The sequence below is a fragment of the Augochlora pura genome, chromosome 5 (genome assembly GCF_028453695.1).
Source record: "Augochlora pura isolate Apur16 chromosome 5, APUR_v2.2.1, whole genome shotgun sequence".
Taxonomy (NCBI): Eukaryota; Metazoa; Arthropoda; class Insecta; order Hymenoptera; family Halictidae; genus Augochlora; species Augochlora pura.
Window position 1 is genome coordinate 18,408,878 of NC_135776.1, and position 17,764 is coordinate 18,426,641.

A 17,764-nucleotide genomic window follows, 5' to 3' on the forward strand; every position below is an offset into this window, starting at 1 on the left:
TCGCAGGTTCTATTAGTTTTAGATGGTACAGTCGGTGCACCGTCGTCTCCCGTTTGTCGTGAAGCTGTAGCACGGGTGGTATAGTATGTGTTGTTTCAAAAATTATATCTTTGATTGGTCAGATATCATTTTAATGCAGGTAATTTTCTTTTAGAAAATAATAGTAGAATAAATAGAATTTTTAAGTGGAATAATAATAGAATAATAATAGAGCAATTTTTTAAGTGGAATAAATAGAATTTTTCAACAGAATAAATATCGAATAATAATTAAAAAGCGGGACAATTTTTAAACAGAACAAATAGCATTTTTACATCGAATAACAATCGAATAACAATAAAATTTATTCTATTAAAAATGGAACAGTTTTTAAATAGAACAAATAAAATTTTTAAATAGAATAACAATCGAATAATAATTGAACAACAGAACAATTTTTAAATAGAACAAATAGCATTATTAAACAGAATAAGAATCGAATAATAATAAAACAAAACTAGAACAATTTTCAAAAAGAACAAATAGCATTTTTAAATAGAATAACAATCAAGTAACAATAGAACAAAAATGGAACAATTTTTAAATAGAACAAATAGCATTTTTAAATAGAATAACAATCAAGTAACATTAGAACAAAAATAGAACAATTTAAAAATAGAACAAATAGCATTTCTAAACACAATAAATAAAATAAAATTTCTAAGCACAATAAACAACTAAACGCAAAAATCCGACTAAAAGAGTTCAAATATCGACGATCTACGTAAAATAGGAAATTAAATGATAAAATGATAAAAACCATAGTGAATCGCCTAACACGTAAGAGCGATCGGTTGCGAGGAACATTCGCGTGACGCGCGGATGGTCGTCCTGTTAATCGGCCGGCGATTAACACCGTCAAACGAACGCAGCTCGCAGCGCGCGTCACCGATTCGGTTCTCTCCACGGGTACCTCGGGCCAAAGAAGGCGTACTCTGAATTTCCTACGCCGCGGTCCGCGTCACGGAGAGCCGACAGTCCATTAGTCACTTCGAGCGCGACGACAAAACTCGCGCGCGAGCTAAATACCCGGTACACCTTGGCCCCGCGAAACCTGCAATTCACTCGTCGTCGGGGAAGGACGCGAAAGTTGAGCATTGAAGTCTCCGCGTTCATGCGCGTCCGCCGTCGCCGCCGCCGCCGCCGTGCTGGTCCCGCGATCGGACGATTTAATGACGCTTCGCCGGAATCGATGTTTTATTGGAGAATATTTGATAATTGGTGAGATTTATGGGGGGGATGGTAGCAGATGTTCTTGCTTTGTATTTTCAGATTTTTAGCGATTTCAATCGTAATATTCTCTTGGGAATTTTACGTATAGTTCATATTTAAGTGAAATTAAGTTAAATTGAGTAATAGTGGATAAAGTTTGATATTTTAAGTAAAATTAAATAATATTAAATGAAATTCGATATTTTAAGTAAAATTTGATATTTTAATAAATATATGTTTTATTGAATTAACTTTAAATATTATAATGAAGCATATAACACGTTATTTATATTGCAATATTGCATATGAAAGAATAATCAAAATAAAAAATAATTATCGGTTGAAATAAACAGTTGTCAAACAATTGAAATAAAAATACAAAAATTAAACTGTTATAAAATATAAATAGAAAATTAAACTATTATAAGATAAAAATACAAAATATTAACTTTTTTATTTTTTATTGAGAAAGTTTGCTGCGCTCGAGGATATGCATCTGTGTAACACGTTCTCTGACTTTTGTCGGCGAGTGTATCTCTAACGGAACAAGTTTATTGAATAAATTTCTTATAAATCTATCTCTGTAATTTCAGCATCGTAAATCGAAACATTAGGAGTGTGTCAAACCGATGCATTCCGTAAATAAATAAATAAATAATTTGATTAGTGATACTTAGTATCGATAAATAAAATAAACCGAACACGTATCCATGATTATTTATCTGATAAATGTTTAAATTCTATATTCTACAGATCAGTTAACGAATTAATCAAAATAATGAGACTTTGACTATTTGCCTTGATTTAATAATACCATAAAGGGTTAAGCAGTCATTTAGATTCGCGTGAGCCATAAAATTTTCCCAATCCTCATTATATTCCATATAAAAGTATAAACAATTCAGAACAACAATATCAGGTAAATTTGAAGTACAACCTTCAATTCTACGTAATATTTTCATAACTAGGTTAATTTTAGTCTTCCGTCTGCAGATTTTTGAACAAACCATAAAGAAATTATTACTAAATAATATGTAATTAGCTGCAAAAACAAAAACAAACGCAAAAATATTCGCTTTAATCATCGATCGTCACCAACTAAAGATCAGCGTCGAGGTTATGTCAAGATTATGCCTGCAGATTCAAATAAATCATAGATAAATTATTACTAAATAATCTGTAATTATTTAGCTACTAAAACAAAATAACGCAAATATATTCACTTTAATCATTGAAAGATCAGCGTCGAGAAAACAAAACTCGTCTTCCATGCTGCTATATATCGTCGATCGAAGCCGCCATTTTGAATTTCGAATTGTTAGGTAAGAGATCCATTATTAAGAACCCTAACATAGCCCTAAATAACATAGTTGTAGAGTATAATTATGGTAGTATAATTACAATAATTATAATAGTATAATTTCAATAATTATGATAGTATAATTGCAATAATTATAATAGCATAATTATAATAATTGTAATAGTATAATTTCAATAATTATAACAGCATAATTAAAATAATCACAGCAACATAATTAAAACAATCATAGCAACACAATTAAGATAATCGCAACAACATAGTTCCAACAATTACAACAACATAGTTCCATAGTTTCGGAAAAACTGAGATCAAAACCCTGACTTTTGGCCGAAAATAACCGAAGAGAGCGTCGCGAGAGCGGAGACCCCCGTAGCGTCGCGTTTCGTTTGCGAGACCGTTAAGAAAAGCCCGTGCGAGATCGACAGACGGACGGAGAGTCGGAGAAAACGTTCCGAATAAAGCGTCTCGGATTTCGGTATCGGTTGACGCGTGTCGATGAAATAAGGCGTTACCTGTAAGTGTGGAGTTGTTAATGGTGTTGTTTGCCGTGGAAATGGCCGATTGACTGGTGACAGGTGTGCCAACGGTGGTGGCCGTGGTTGTCGAGGAGTTATTTGGCGAGAGGGCCGCGTTGGCGGCCTGCGCCTGTACCTGGGCCTGGGCCTGAGCCTGGGCCTGAGCCTGAGCCTGAGCCTGCTGTTGAAGATTATAATTCCACGCGAGCAGCATCAGCTTCAGCTTATCCGCGTCTTTCATGAGCGCGCCTGCCGAAATTAAAAGTGCCAATTGGTCTCAGGGCATGATTAACACGGTTGTTGGATGGTGCCGATTAATGGAGGGGGGGGGGGGGGAGAGAGCAGAGAGAGAGAGAGATAAAGAGAGCTTTTACCGAGCTTCGGTGGAGCTACGGTGGTTTGGTGATTTATGGTGGTGGTGCCAGGGGATCTACCGCGATTTTGAAATTCTAATCTTCTATTGTCGTTTCGAGGGACGTTTTTACGAAATTCAAGATGGCCGCGAGCTAAGATACACAATTATATATACAGGGTGCGAGAGATGTCACTTGCTGTCGGGAAATATGACGTCGAGATGATAACTAACCCATCTACGTTCTTTACAAAATGTTGTATGAAATTTTTAAATGTTGTATCAATTTGTTCAGTTAGAAATAATCGAAATTCTAGCCCGCTATGTACAGGATGTTTATTGTAACAGCCACGGTGATTTTCGAGGCATTTTTATTAACCCTTTGCACTCCGCGCCATCATGGATGTTACCCATCAGCGCTTATGGACATTTATATTATAATATAGTATACGTTATATTTGTATACAGTTTGTGTATGTATATATAATATTATCCCTCTTAGCGTCGAAGATATATCGTTGTTGGCTACTCTTGAAAAAATATTGTTTTCTTATTAAATTTATTAAAGAAGAATTTCATTTCTTATTTCTCCCCTCCCCCCCCCTTTTGAATTTGGTAATTATTAAATTTTACAAAATTCTTGCAATTTCTTTCCGAAACCTTATCAAACTATATCAAACGAGTTTTGTACATTTCGCTCGGATGTACGGGACTCTTTTGCTCGGCACTAAGAGGGTTATTATAATAATATTCGAGTTATATGAATTTGTAGACATCGAGAAATAGTTGCAAATCGCTAATAATGTTTAGTCATATACTAGAATTACGAAGTCCCCTGATACAACGGAGCGCAAAGGGTTAATTTAATGATAATCCAAAGCGGGCCGCTTAGATTGACTATAACTCGGCCTCACGTGGGACAATTTTTATGCAACTTAGCTTAAATTAAAGCTGAAAGTGTCCTCTTTGAAACCTGGTAATTTATATTGCAACAAAATGGCCGAGCTGTTCAGGAAAAATAAAAATGGCCGAATTGTGAGATTTTAGGGTTAATGATAATCCAAAGCGGCCACCTAGATTAACTATAACTCGGCCTCACGTGGGACAATTTTTATGCAACTTAGCTTAATTTAAAGCTGAAAGTGTCCTCTTTGAAACCCGGTAATTTATATTGCAACAAAATGGCCCTACTGTTCAGGAAAAATAAAAATGTCCGAATTGTGTGAAGACTGGATGGACACAAAGAATGACAAGACTGAATTTATTTATATTCTCTGCTATTTGTATTATTATTTATGCATCCACCATGATATTCATTTAATAATATCCTGTATAAAAGTCTCTATAACCTAAAAAATTTTATAATAAAAACTGTGGAATTTTTCATTTCGACTTGGTAGGTTTATTGTTTAACCCCTTGCCGTACTTTAACGAGTTGTCCTCGCCATGGAAATTTATAACAACAATATATTAACTACAAATGTTCATCCGTTCCTTCAAGCAGGAATTAAATATTATTCTCTCGTTAGCAATGTTTAAACATTCAACTAGACGTAAGCGCACAATAAATATAAAATCCCTTTTTTCTTCGAAGAAATTAGAACAAAATTCTAATTATAGTAATTCTAAAGTAAATGGCACGGCAAGGGGTTAATGCGGGGATGTGAAGCAAAGGAGACACCTGGAATTCGAGCGTTCTATGGGGTGGTCACGACAGTGTGAGATGAGTGAAGTGTGGAGTGATCGACTGTCCGAGTATCGTACGGGGTTCTTTTTCTTTTCTGTCTGAAAATGATCGAAACATCGCTTGCCGAGAGTTAAGATTATTATTTCGCGGCGATTCGCGACGACGATGGTTTTGCTGTGTGATAATGATAAGCGAACGAGTATAGCCGGGGGTCAGATCATTGGGAATTTCATTTCCGTCGAATTCGAGTCGCGTGCACGCGTTCCAAGCGAATTAAATGAGGCTGCGTTTTAGAGCATATCGAATAAAAGATCGCCGCGATGTTGATCGTCAATTTTATAATTTATGAGGCGAGATCTGTTTTTGTTCTAAGGTGAACGTGCGAGATCAGTTTGTCAATAATAGTCGCTGTTCTCGTACTTCATATTTTGGTAATTTTATTGTTGATGATTATTATATGATTATGATTTATGCTGCTACAATAAGCTCGCTCGCTAAGTTCGTTGCAAAATATAACGCGGACAGGAAATTGTCTTTGCAAAATTCTAAAAGGAAGCTTAGTCTAGTAATTGAACGTGCAATGCTATTTTTAATTTAAATTCTTAATTTAATACAACGTAAATTTTTGTAACATAAAAATATGAAAAACTATCGTTAGTTATTGCGAATTTGTTGTTATTTGTCTCGTGAATTCATATTTAATGTAGTATAACATTAAGTTCAATTTTAAAAATATAACCGAAAAGAAATAGTTAACTAATAATTGGTCCTGAAATAAAATTCAATTCATATAATTGCAAGTCGAATGGAATTTTTGTAATATAAAAATAAAAAAGTACATAGTTACTTATTGCGAATCTATTATTATTTATCAAATCCCAAATTCATATCGAATATACAACAACGTTAAGTTAAAATTCAAAAATATAACCTAAAATAAATAAAACAACGAGAAATAATTGTTCCTAAAATAAAATCCGATATTATTATCATTCTCATGAAAAACAATGCGATTAAAATTCGCAACAATAAAAATGCTACAAAATCATAAATTAATCAAAAATTAAATAAAAATTGCTTCTATCTGAATTCTATTAAAATAAAACAAACGCGTCGAAGATGCGAAAAGATAACGAAGAAAACGAATGCAAAAGGAAACGTAGTATCATTTCAAATACAGCGAGAGGCAGCGCCGCGAACAAGAATATCGGCGAGCAAGTAATTGCAACAATATCCGCAGCTGAAAAGTAGCCCGGTAAATCGGAGCGGAATCGCGCGGCTCGTTCGGAACTATCTTATCTCCGCGACTGTCACCGCCGTTCGATCGATGAGAACACGGTCGGTCGGGTCCCGTCTTCGAACGGTTCCGCATTCGGCGACGCAACAGGTCCAACTATCGAAATTCATTGGCATAGCGCCGTCTCGGCTTCTCGGGCCGGTTTCCACGGGAAATGCGACGCTATACTAAATCGTTCCGCTAAAAATCGCGGTCCAACAATCTTACTGTACCCACGTGCTAGATTAACCCTTTGCACTCGAAGCTATTTTAATTATATTTTGAACGTGTTTTCTGGGGTTTGGTATTTTTATTTTATATTATTCATTGCGATTTACGAGAATGATATTGAGATTATTTGCGAGTAGAATATTTGTTATTTAAAGAATTCTGTAAATCTATTAATCTATAAATTTATATATTTATGAATTTATACAATTTATATAAATCTGTATAAATTATTATAAATCTATATAATTTATATAAATTATTATGAATCTATACAATTTATATAAATTATTATAAATCTATACAATTTATATAAATTATTATAAATCTATACAATTTATATAAATCTATACAATTTATATAAATCTATACAATTTATATAAATCTATACAATTTATATAAATCTATACAATTTATATAAATCTATACAAATTATTATAAATCTATACAATTTATATAAATCTATATAAATTATTATAAATCTATACAATTTATATAAATTATTATAAATCAATACAATTTATAAATCTATACATTTACAAATATATAAATTTATAAATCTATAAATATAAATAATGTTCGAAAAAAATAAAAACGCAACTAAATAACAATAAATAAATACAAAGAAGCCCGACACTATAGCAATTACTTCGCGAAATGCTATAGCAATTTTCGGCGTCGTCTCGTAGCCGTCGCTCGGTCGCGAAGGGTTAATTTCGCTAATTACCGCCGCATTCGTTTCTCCTCCGGCCGAATAAACCCGGCGTCTCGCGGCTAACATATATACATATATATATATATATAAGTGTCGAGCAATCGACGAAACCTGTAATTGAAACGCGTGTAACAGATTCCCTGATAAACCGCCGCGCGCGCTAATTGATTCTTAGCCCCGGCTATACGGCTACGCGGCGGCGGTGACGAGCTATCAGCGGCAAGAATCACTTAATCACTGGTAACAAGGGAATTCAGTATTCAAAGTCAGACACATGAATAAAGATACGCGAAAACTCGGCCGGCAATTATACGCCGGCTATTTCGCGGTGTCGCGTTTCGTTTTGTCGTCACCCGCGGTGAGACAAACTCTATAATTTCTGTGACATTCGATCACGTTACGTTCCGTTCTCTATCGGGTGGAAGGGGAAAACTATTCTAATGATTTATTGCTGCGAAAGAATTTTGCGAATTTATTGCGAATTTTGTGAATTTATCACGAATTTTGTGAATTTATTGGCGAGACTGTTTAACAATCCTTGTTCGATCTATCGACTAATGTATCTATAGATATGTTAATTAATAATTGCTTCTTTTATTTAGGATTTATTTTATGGAAGTTCGTGGTGCGATACGATTTTAACCCTTTGCTGTCTAAGGTGCCTCTAAACATTACCATGCTACGTTTTAAAATAATATTGTTGATTATGATATATTATTATTAAATCTATTTAATTTATTAAACCTAAGTAAATATAATATATTTAATTTATTAAACACAAGTAAATGTAATATATCTACTTTATTATCAAATATATCATAACATATAATATTTCTAAATTAGTATTTTTAAAATAATATTTTTAAAATTGACATATGTTCAATAAATTGTTAAGAGATGTCAACTGTTGCACGAGTCACAAAAGTGAGCTACGTTCACAGAATGTACCAAATTATATTTTATATTAACCCTTTGCACTCGAATGGTGACTCTGAGGCACCACTAAAATTGTTCAATCACCTTCTAAAATAATTTTCATGCTAACAAAGCGTAAGTTTAAAAAATTGTTAAAAGTGGAACCATTGATACGAGTCGCAAGAATCAATTTGATATGCATGAAAGTTTATTTCGTTAAATAGAATAGAAATATTATCAACCAGAAAAATGATTTCATATTTTCAGTAAAAATGGCTTCGAGTGCAAAGGGTTAAAGGTTATGTAAAATGGAAACGCTGAAGAAATATTTTAGAATAACAGACTATAGATCATCGCTGCACCCGAAAAGTTCCAAAAAACGAGCGCAGAATTTTCTTCTCCAGTAAAATACTATTTCTTCAGCGATAAAAATGGAGGCGGAAAGTGTTGCATAAATGAAGCGGCCGCAGGGGCGTGGTAAACATGGCGCACCAAGTGCGACAGCAAGTTCGCCGAGTGTCAATTAAAACCTCATGCCCAATGGGTACGAGCAACCCCCCCTCATCCCCATTGTGCACGCACTCGATATCATCGATCTCGTTTCGTCTAGTGCGAGTAAAGACCCTCTTGTTTTTTCCTGCTAGGAAAAATCGTGGCGCGGGCCGAGCCTTAACGAAGAAATCAGTTTAGCCGGCACGTATCGCGCGCACCGTTTCGCCACGATGGAGGACATTCGAACCCTTCGATGCGGCAGCACCGACTGTACCATCGCTGCGAAACTCGCGACAGACTCGAATATACAGGGTGTTCTAGTTTTTAATGTTAAAACTTTGTCTGTGTATTCAGTGGCACAAAATGAGAAAAAAATGTTCTGGAAATATAAATGTGTTTATTAATAATAGAAAGTTGATTGCAAAATTTTACTTGCAATAATTTATATATAAATATATAACTGCTCTTATGAGCAATGAGGGTATGAATACTTATGGGACTGACTGTCATATAGAGCTTTATTAAGAAGTTATAACAAACTATATTTAGATAACATTTTTTTCTTAGTTTGTGCTATAGAATGCATTGACAAAGTTTGAACATTAAAATTTGGGACACCCTGTATATTGTGTAACAATGGAAGATCACTCGGGATTCAATCAACGATAAATCGAATCATGAGAATCAAATCAGAAATGATATGGTCTATTTTAAAACAACGTAACTTGTTAACAAATCATACATTTTTCAGTAAAATTTTTGGAAGATGACATATAACAAATTTCTAATTTTCTTTTGCTTCCTAAAATATCTCAAGCGTTTAAGCTTTTAATAAAAATCTTCTATACGCAATTATTCCGAATACTACGCTTTTACTTTGCTTTTGTTTACGTTCGCATTATTATGCAACCGAAGCTGAAATCAGTTCTTTATTGAAACTATCTCTGTTCGATAAAAATTAGAATTTAATTCGTCTAGAATTAAAAGCAGAAAAATCAATTATTTTCTGTAATATATAAACAACTAATTTTCGTTATTTTGCAATTGGAGATTGTTTGCAAAATCGCGAATTTTCATAGTTAAAATAATTTTTATTTTAAACAATTTTTATAGTTAAAATAAATATCAAATAAAATATATATAATATATACTGAGAGTTGCCGGTAACGAAATTGAAATAAAATTCGGAGTGCAAAGGGTTAAGTCGTCGCGCTGATCGGACGTTTCACGCTGCGCGATTAGCGTGAAAGAGCGAACGCGTACGCGTAGAGAATGAAATCGTCTGATCGAAAAGCCGCGGAATCAATTCGAAGGGGGACGCGACGGCGACGGCGTCGGCGGCGCGAAGATCCTCGGCTGATTAATCAGCGGCTTCTCGGAAACCGCGCGCGCGGCAACGTCATTGCGCAGAAGGCGCGAGAGTGCGCGTCTCCTCGCTCTTTTATGTAAGAGGCCGCGGTAACGAGATTACGAGGTTGAAGTGTCGGTGCATGTTAATAAATACATCGGTCACTCGTAACGCGGATGGCGCCCCCAGGTCGACACTTTGCGGACCTCGTCTACGAATAATCCACAAATTACCACGCCATCTGCGCGTTTCCAGAAATTCACATTCAGCGTTTATGGCTTCTAAACCCATTTACTAAAAAAAGTTAAAACTAACATAACCTAGCTAATTTTTAATATCTAAGGCAAAGAAGTAGAAATCTCAAATTTTCTCAGTCGCAGTTTTTTATTTTGTTGTTAATTAAAATTTCATTTTGGAGAAATGTTCTTACATGGATTGTTTATTATTATTATTTATCTCTTTTCTGAGTTGCGGTAGTTTTATTCCGTTTTGAGGAATTTCTTTTTATATGTAATTAACGTAAATAAGGTATTGCATCGTTACGGGTTAACTATATTATACTATATTATATTATACTATATTATATTATGCTATGCTATATTATGCTATGCCATACTATGCTATACTATACTGTACTATACTGTACTGTGCTATGCTATGCTATACTCTGCTTTAACATTTTTATATGTAATTAAAGTAATTATTATATATTATATGTTAATATAACGTTTTATATGTAATTAAAGTCAGTATAAAAATGATTTCGAAAGGTGATAGAACAATTTTATCGGTTCCATATTAAAGGGTTAAAATAGCAAAGGGTTAAAAAGCCGGAACCTCGGTCCCGCTACAATCTCTCTCTCTATCTCTCTCTCTCTCTCTCTCTCTCTCTCTCTCTCTCTCCCTCTCTCGCTCGCTCTCTCGAAGGGATCGGTCGCCAAGGAGCAAAACAGTAATGTTTACCGGGACCGTTCGTCTCGCGTACGCGGTCCGTGGGAAAGGGTTAATTCGAACCGCGGCGCGCGCGCGCGGCTTCATGAAACGTCTGTCCTAGATTCCCGCGGCGGCAAGTCACGGCTGACTGAGACACGACGGATCGACGACGACGACGACGACGACGACGACGGAAATCAAGGAAAACCAACACCTGACCGAGAGGCAAAGTCGCGCCGGCTAGGCCCCCCCGGACTTGATCGATATATACACACACATACACGCGCAAACACACACCATCATCGTGACGCAAAACTCGGGGGCCGCGCGCGGATCGGTCGAGTGTCCCCGTCGCACTCCAGATTTCCCTCCGGTTGCTGCCGACCGCGTTGACTCGCTCGAGCGGGAGAATTAGCGGTGACACGTGGAAGAGCACTCGGTCGCGGCGGTACGAACCCGGGCAGACGGAGACAGAGATGGAGATAGAGAGAGAGATGGAGAGAGAGAGAGAGAGAGAGAGAGAGAGAGAGAGAGAGAGAGAGATGGTGATAGAGAAAGATGGAGAAGAGAAAATGGAGATTATTATTATTATTATTGTATTGTATTACATTATACTATAATATACTATACTATACTATGCTATAACATATTTATATAATGCTATACTATACTATTCTGTGCTATACTGTACTGTGCTATACTCTGCTATAACATTCTTATACAATGCTATACTATATTATATTATGCTATGCTATATTATGCTCTGCCATACTATTCTATACTATACTATACTGTACTATACTGTACTGTACTGTGCTATGCTATAATATATTTATACCATGTTACACTGTACCATATTTAAACTATACTATAATTTATTATACTACGCTATGCTATACTATACTGTATTATGCTATACAATACTATAATATACTTATACCATATTATATTATGCTTCACAATGCCATAATATACGTATACTATACTATGCTATGCAATAACAGTCTTATAGAATGTTATACTATATTATATTACATTATGCTATAAAATAGACGGCGCGAGAGACAGAGAAAGAGAGAGACGGCGCGGGAAACAACTCGATAGACAGCGCACAAGTGAGACAACTCAATAAACAGAGCAAAAGAGAGACCGCTCAATAGATAAAGCAAAAGAAAGACATAGCAAGAGAGAGAGAGAGAGAGAGACGGAGCAAGAGAGAGGGAGATTTATTAGCAACCGGATAAAGTTGGCGGGCGACGGGAGCGGCGTGACATCTAAATCATTCAGCCGGCTCAATAATGCAGAAACACGACGCCGCCATTGGATTTGGGTCAGATTCCCGAAACGGCCGCGACCTGACCCCATCCAAAGGACAACGAACACAACCAAATTGCGCACGGCGACTGGAACGCGCGCCGCCGCCGCCGCCGGGCCGCGACACCATTTTCGATCTCGACTGTGTGTTCGCGCCAGCAGCCGGTTAATGAACGTCGGGGAGCGACGTGTGTTTTAATTGGGTTTTTACAGCGGCGTTCGAATGGAAATGATAAACTCGATGAACTTCGACGATTTAGGGCCAATAGCTTGTTTACTCGGTCGTGTATGGGAGACATGCAGGCAGACAAGGGGTTCAAGTGTGGACTTAGATTTTTCATTCGAGGAAAATGGAGCGTTTGATAGGGGTTATAATGGTGGTTTATTTAAACACTTTGGTTGATTGTTAGTGATTTTTCAAATAGTATGTGCGATCTGATGTTTTGGATATGTAGATCATTGTTATTATGGTTTACGATAATTGTTTAAAATTAAATTGTCGTAAATTGTTTTACGAAAATTTTTCGCGGAATAATTATAAGCTTGTTTGTAATAATTAAATCGACTTCATTGATGTTTGTTGATGTAAAATAAATATTGAGGATGCACTTTGCATCCTTATTTTTATTTATATATATATATATCATATAATATAATATAATATAATACGTATTATAGTATTATATATATTACATAGTATAATACAATATAATATTATAACAACATAATATGCATATGAATAAAAATACAAAATGCACCTTTAATGTCTATTTTACCTCGAATTACAATGAAGTCAATATACATTATATTATATATATTATATTACTCAAATATAACATAATATAAATATTGTAAATATTCCATATAGACCAAAGATCATTTAAACGATCGTAAAATGCAAAAACGATCCTAACCAACGCCAACACCAACGAAATTAACATTAACAAAATCTAAACGACACTATACCGAATAAATCATCGTACAACATACATTTCCCATCGAAAAGGATGTATTCATACATTCAATCGAGACTAAAATGACTAACACCATCGCTAATTTAAATTTCTAAGTTATGCACATAGCTTGGCATTATCCTCGTGCAAAAATCAAAATCACCAGCTAGACGCTGATTCATGAAATGATTTACCGATCATAATACAACGTGATGCCTTTCGTTTCACAAGATGGAGGAGAGCCGATCGCCGAGTCGTCATTCCGCGTGTCCGATTAATTAAAAAATGCAGAAAAGAAGCTCGACTTTGCAAAATCGCGATTCAGTCGCTGCCATTGTGATAACAATGCGTCTGCAGCTTCGATCGGTGCTAATGTCACCGGCGCTATTTCCCATGCTAATCGGATGTAAATGAACGAGTGGAATCGAGACGTCTAGGAAAAGACAATGTCGCATTACTGTCTACGTTCGTCGCGAGTAGAAACAGTCCGATGTAGACAGACGCGCTATGAACAATGATCAATGAAGGTCGCAATTTTCTTCCCATCGCTTTATTATCGATATTATTATTTAACCCCTCGGGCACGGCTGAATTTTTCGCAATTGAATTTGATCATAATTAAATTACCAGTTTTCTTGATATTACTTTTCTTAGTAAAACTATATAGCATATATAGTATAGTTAAGCTATATAGTATATATAGTATAGTATAGTATGGTATAGTTATTAGTGCTTTTATATATTAATTTAATCGCTTAGTTCAACAATTAATAATACAATTGATTAAATTGAATAAAGCATGAAAATCCATGAAATGCACTATAATGACGTGTCGTGCCTAAGGGGTTAAAATGAAAGAGAATAATAAATTTCGTATGCACCTAATATTTATTGTACTATTATAATAATTTAATACAATCGTAACTTATGCCCTGTTGCCAGCATGACGATGATTTATAAATATCATTTTTGAGAACTATACCTACTATATCGCAAATAAAATGACATAACCTCAACATAATTTTCGGGTAGACCTAATAAATCATTTCATTCCAATATCGTTCGCAATTAATTCGCGCGTAAATTACTCTGCGATTTTTATTTTGTATTTTGTATTCTCATTTCCCTATTTTGTATTCTTATTTTCTTATTTTGTATTTTCATTTCCTTATTTTGAATTTTTATTTCCTCATTTTGTATTTCTATTTTCCTATTTTGTATTTTTATTTCCTTATTTTGTATTTCTATTTTCTTATCTTGTATTTTTATTTCCTTATTTTCTATCCGCGTAGATCGAAGCTCGCGGATTAATCGCAACCGCAGACGTTTTTACTATATTACAGTATACTATATACAGCTAGTTGAGACACTCGTGTCAGTTCGGATCGAATAAAAAGCGACGTGTCTTCGCCGCGACGAGTTTTATCTTGGCTAATATGATCGTGAACGCTGTAAGAGCACGAAATCCGGAGTCTGCTTATCAAACGTTCAATGATTCATGGCGCGCGAGAAAAGTATCGATCCAGGAATCCCGGCGTTGAATCACGCGTTATTTAAAAAGATAAGTATTGCTTTCATGACGAGTACGTGGATGAGCTTGCAATATGAGAGACGAAGTGCGTGGAGAGTTCAGCAAAGTCGAAGCAAGCGGTAAATGCGGTGGAAATTTAACCGTAGAACGACCCCATAGGGTTCTATGACACCTCATGGTATTTTTTAAATTCTGTGCGAATGGATAAATAAATATTGTAATATTGGGACTTCTCTTATTTTTTTAACTGCTACCGTATGTATGTTATAGTCTGACAGTAATAAATAATATTTTGCGAGTAATAAATAATAATTTGATTATTAAGATCTCATTTTATTACGGAGGGGGTCGTTCTACAGTTAACAATGACGTAATGTGCACTGGCGCTCAATATTTGAATCATTCTCGGCTAACAGGACTTTTATTATGAAGCTAATTGTTCAGTAAATTAATGCAGTTGTAACTTTTATTTAATTAATCCGGTACCAGCTGTAATTTGAAAATTAATAAGATTATAAAAGCATCTACATTATTATAAAATTATAAAAATATCTACAATGTACCATTATTATATTACTATTTGTTTTCAAAGTTTAGATATGACAGATATAATATTATAAATTATAAATTTAAATTATGATATCGTAATATTACAAATTTACTCATTTAATAATAAATACAATTCAATATATAAAGAAAGAACAATGACAGATATTAAATTAAAACTTCAGTAATATTTCATTAAATTCGAATAATACATAAACAAAACTAAAAAAACTGTCTTTACCTTTTGCAACAAATCAAATCACAAACAAACGAACCCTATTCAAATTGCAGCCTGGTTTGCTTCTACGATACTTAATCAGCTATCTTTAATCAGCCCGTGTTAGCAGAAAGAGAGCATTGATGTACAAGAATTGTTAATGCAAAAGAGACATGGGCGATATTAGCGGAATCGAAAACAAAAGAAACGTTGTCAACGAACGAAGAGTTGTGAGTTTTGAACCGCGTTAACGCGATTTGACTTTCTTTTCCTTTTCTTTTCTTTACTATTATTATTGTAATGCTCGTGGAAGTGAGGTTCGATCTTCCCTGACGAAAATATGATACGAGAGAAGGTCTACACGGAAGTGGGTAAAAAACAGATCGTTTTGCTTACTCGGGTAATGATCGTCCTCCGATATGTCGGCCGGTTCGGGAGTCGAGATATTTTCCTGCAACAAGAAAACGTGTAATTAGCGTCTGTTTTACTATTCAATATTAATATTAATTTTTTAATTAATATTTTATATTTTGTAAAAATTCCCAAATAAGGATTGTGACAGTTGTTGATATTATATTATACTATGCTATATTCTGCTACGCTATACTCTGCCATACTATACTATAGGATACTATACTGTACTATATTACACTATATTCTGCAGTGCTATGCTATGCTATACTAACTATACGATACAAAACTATACTATACTATACTATACTATGCTATGATATGCTATATTATGCTATGCCATACTATGCTATACTATACTGTACTGTACTATGCTATGCTATGCTATGCTATATTATGCTATGCCATACTATGCTATATTATATCATACTACACTATACTATACTATACTGTACTATGCTATGTTATACCATTCTTATACAATGCTATACTATATACATATATTATATTGCATTATGCTATGCTATGGTATAATAGATTTATACTATACTATACTATACTATACTACATTACATTACATTGTATTATATTGTATCAAATCTTATGGTATTGTACCGTATGGTATCGTGTCATAATATATTATATTATATTGTACTACATGTTCTATACCATATTTTTAAAAAAGTCACTGTATATAGGTCAACAACTGTACGCGCTGCCCTACAATCTTAAAACTGCATTCTAACCAAGCTTTTCGAGAAAAGATGCCACCGCCGCGTTCGCCGGTGATTTGAACGCCTGGCTCCGTGTGCACGGAGAGACCGGAGAGTGCCAGCCAGCTCCCCGCTTTCGGGTTTCCGCGGAGAAGGTGCCCTCGCGCGCGCTCTCCGGGTTATACGCTATTGATCCGGGATTCTCGACGTGCCTCGATCCCGTCTCCCGCGGCAGCAGCAGCACGTCGCCGGTGCCGAGAGAGGCGTAAGTAATTTGCGTTCAGACGAACCGCTCCGTCTGTGTGTGTGTGTGTGTGTGCGCCGCAGAGCTCTCGATCCGGGACAATAAAGTCCACGGCCGTTCCGTGGGTGTACGGAAAGTCTGTCGGAGTGTTTTTCTGTGGCGCAATCGCGAAGACAATCGCGATTCCATGACACGACGCACAGACAACGCGCTCCCGCTCCCGCGCCCGCGCGCGACCGCGCACGGTTCACCGCGCGGGACTGATAATCTTCGCCTGGCTGAGCTAGCCACGCGTCTTAATTTTTCAACGATCCGCCAATTGCGAAATCGGCCCAATTGTTCGAAATTCCCGCCCACGATATCCTGCAGATGCGTATTGAACAATTTGATGCTGGTGGAGCAGGATCGAACTAGAGATTTTTGTATTAATAACTGGTTTAATGTCGGTGGAGCCGATTTAGGTTTACTGGAGACATTAAAATGGCAGGTTTTATTTTGTTGATGTCGCACTCTGATATCGTCGATGTTAAATTATATTAAATCATATCAAATTAAAAATATAGATAAGAAAAAATATAGTTTATTAATACAATTTATTAACGCTAAAACCACTGAGACATAAAAAAAATTATGTTAATGGATTTAAAGTCAAAGTAGGTGCGAGCAGACTTAATATAAAATTAATAATTAAAATTTGCAGGATTGAAATTTTTTGTTTCAAGAAATTTTAATTTAATTTCAATTTAAGAATTTTTAATTGCATTTCAATTTCAGAATGTTTAATTGAATTCTAATTTCAGAA

The 17,764-nt window shown here is 35.3% G+C and overlaps 1 protein-coding gene across 3 annotated transcripts in view; it reads right to left on the minus strand.

The window, feature by feature from the left end:
- The window catches only part of LOC144469767 (nucleolar protein 4-like), a 154,095-nt gene that overhangs the window by 31,676 nt on the left and 104,655 nt on the right, over positions 1-17,764 (minus strand). For 2 of the 3 annotated variants that reach the window (XM_078180367.1, XM_078180366.1), the window contains exons 2-3: positions 15,991-16,045; positions 3,085-3,336 (exon numbers count right to left, since the gene is read on the minus strand). In XM_078180367.1, coding sequence (XP_078036493.1) covers positions 3,085-3,336; positions 15,991-16,045 — 307 coding nt within the window. The remainder of the gene's footprint in view (positions 1-3,084; positions 3,337-15,990; positions 16,046-17,764) is intronic. The other variant, XM_078180368.1, reaches the window with a different exon arrangement.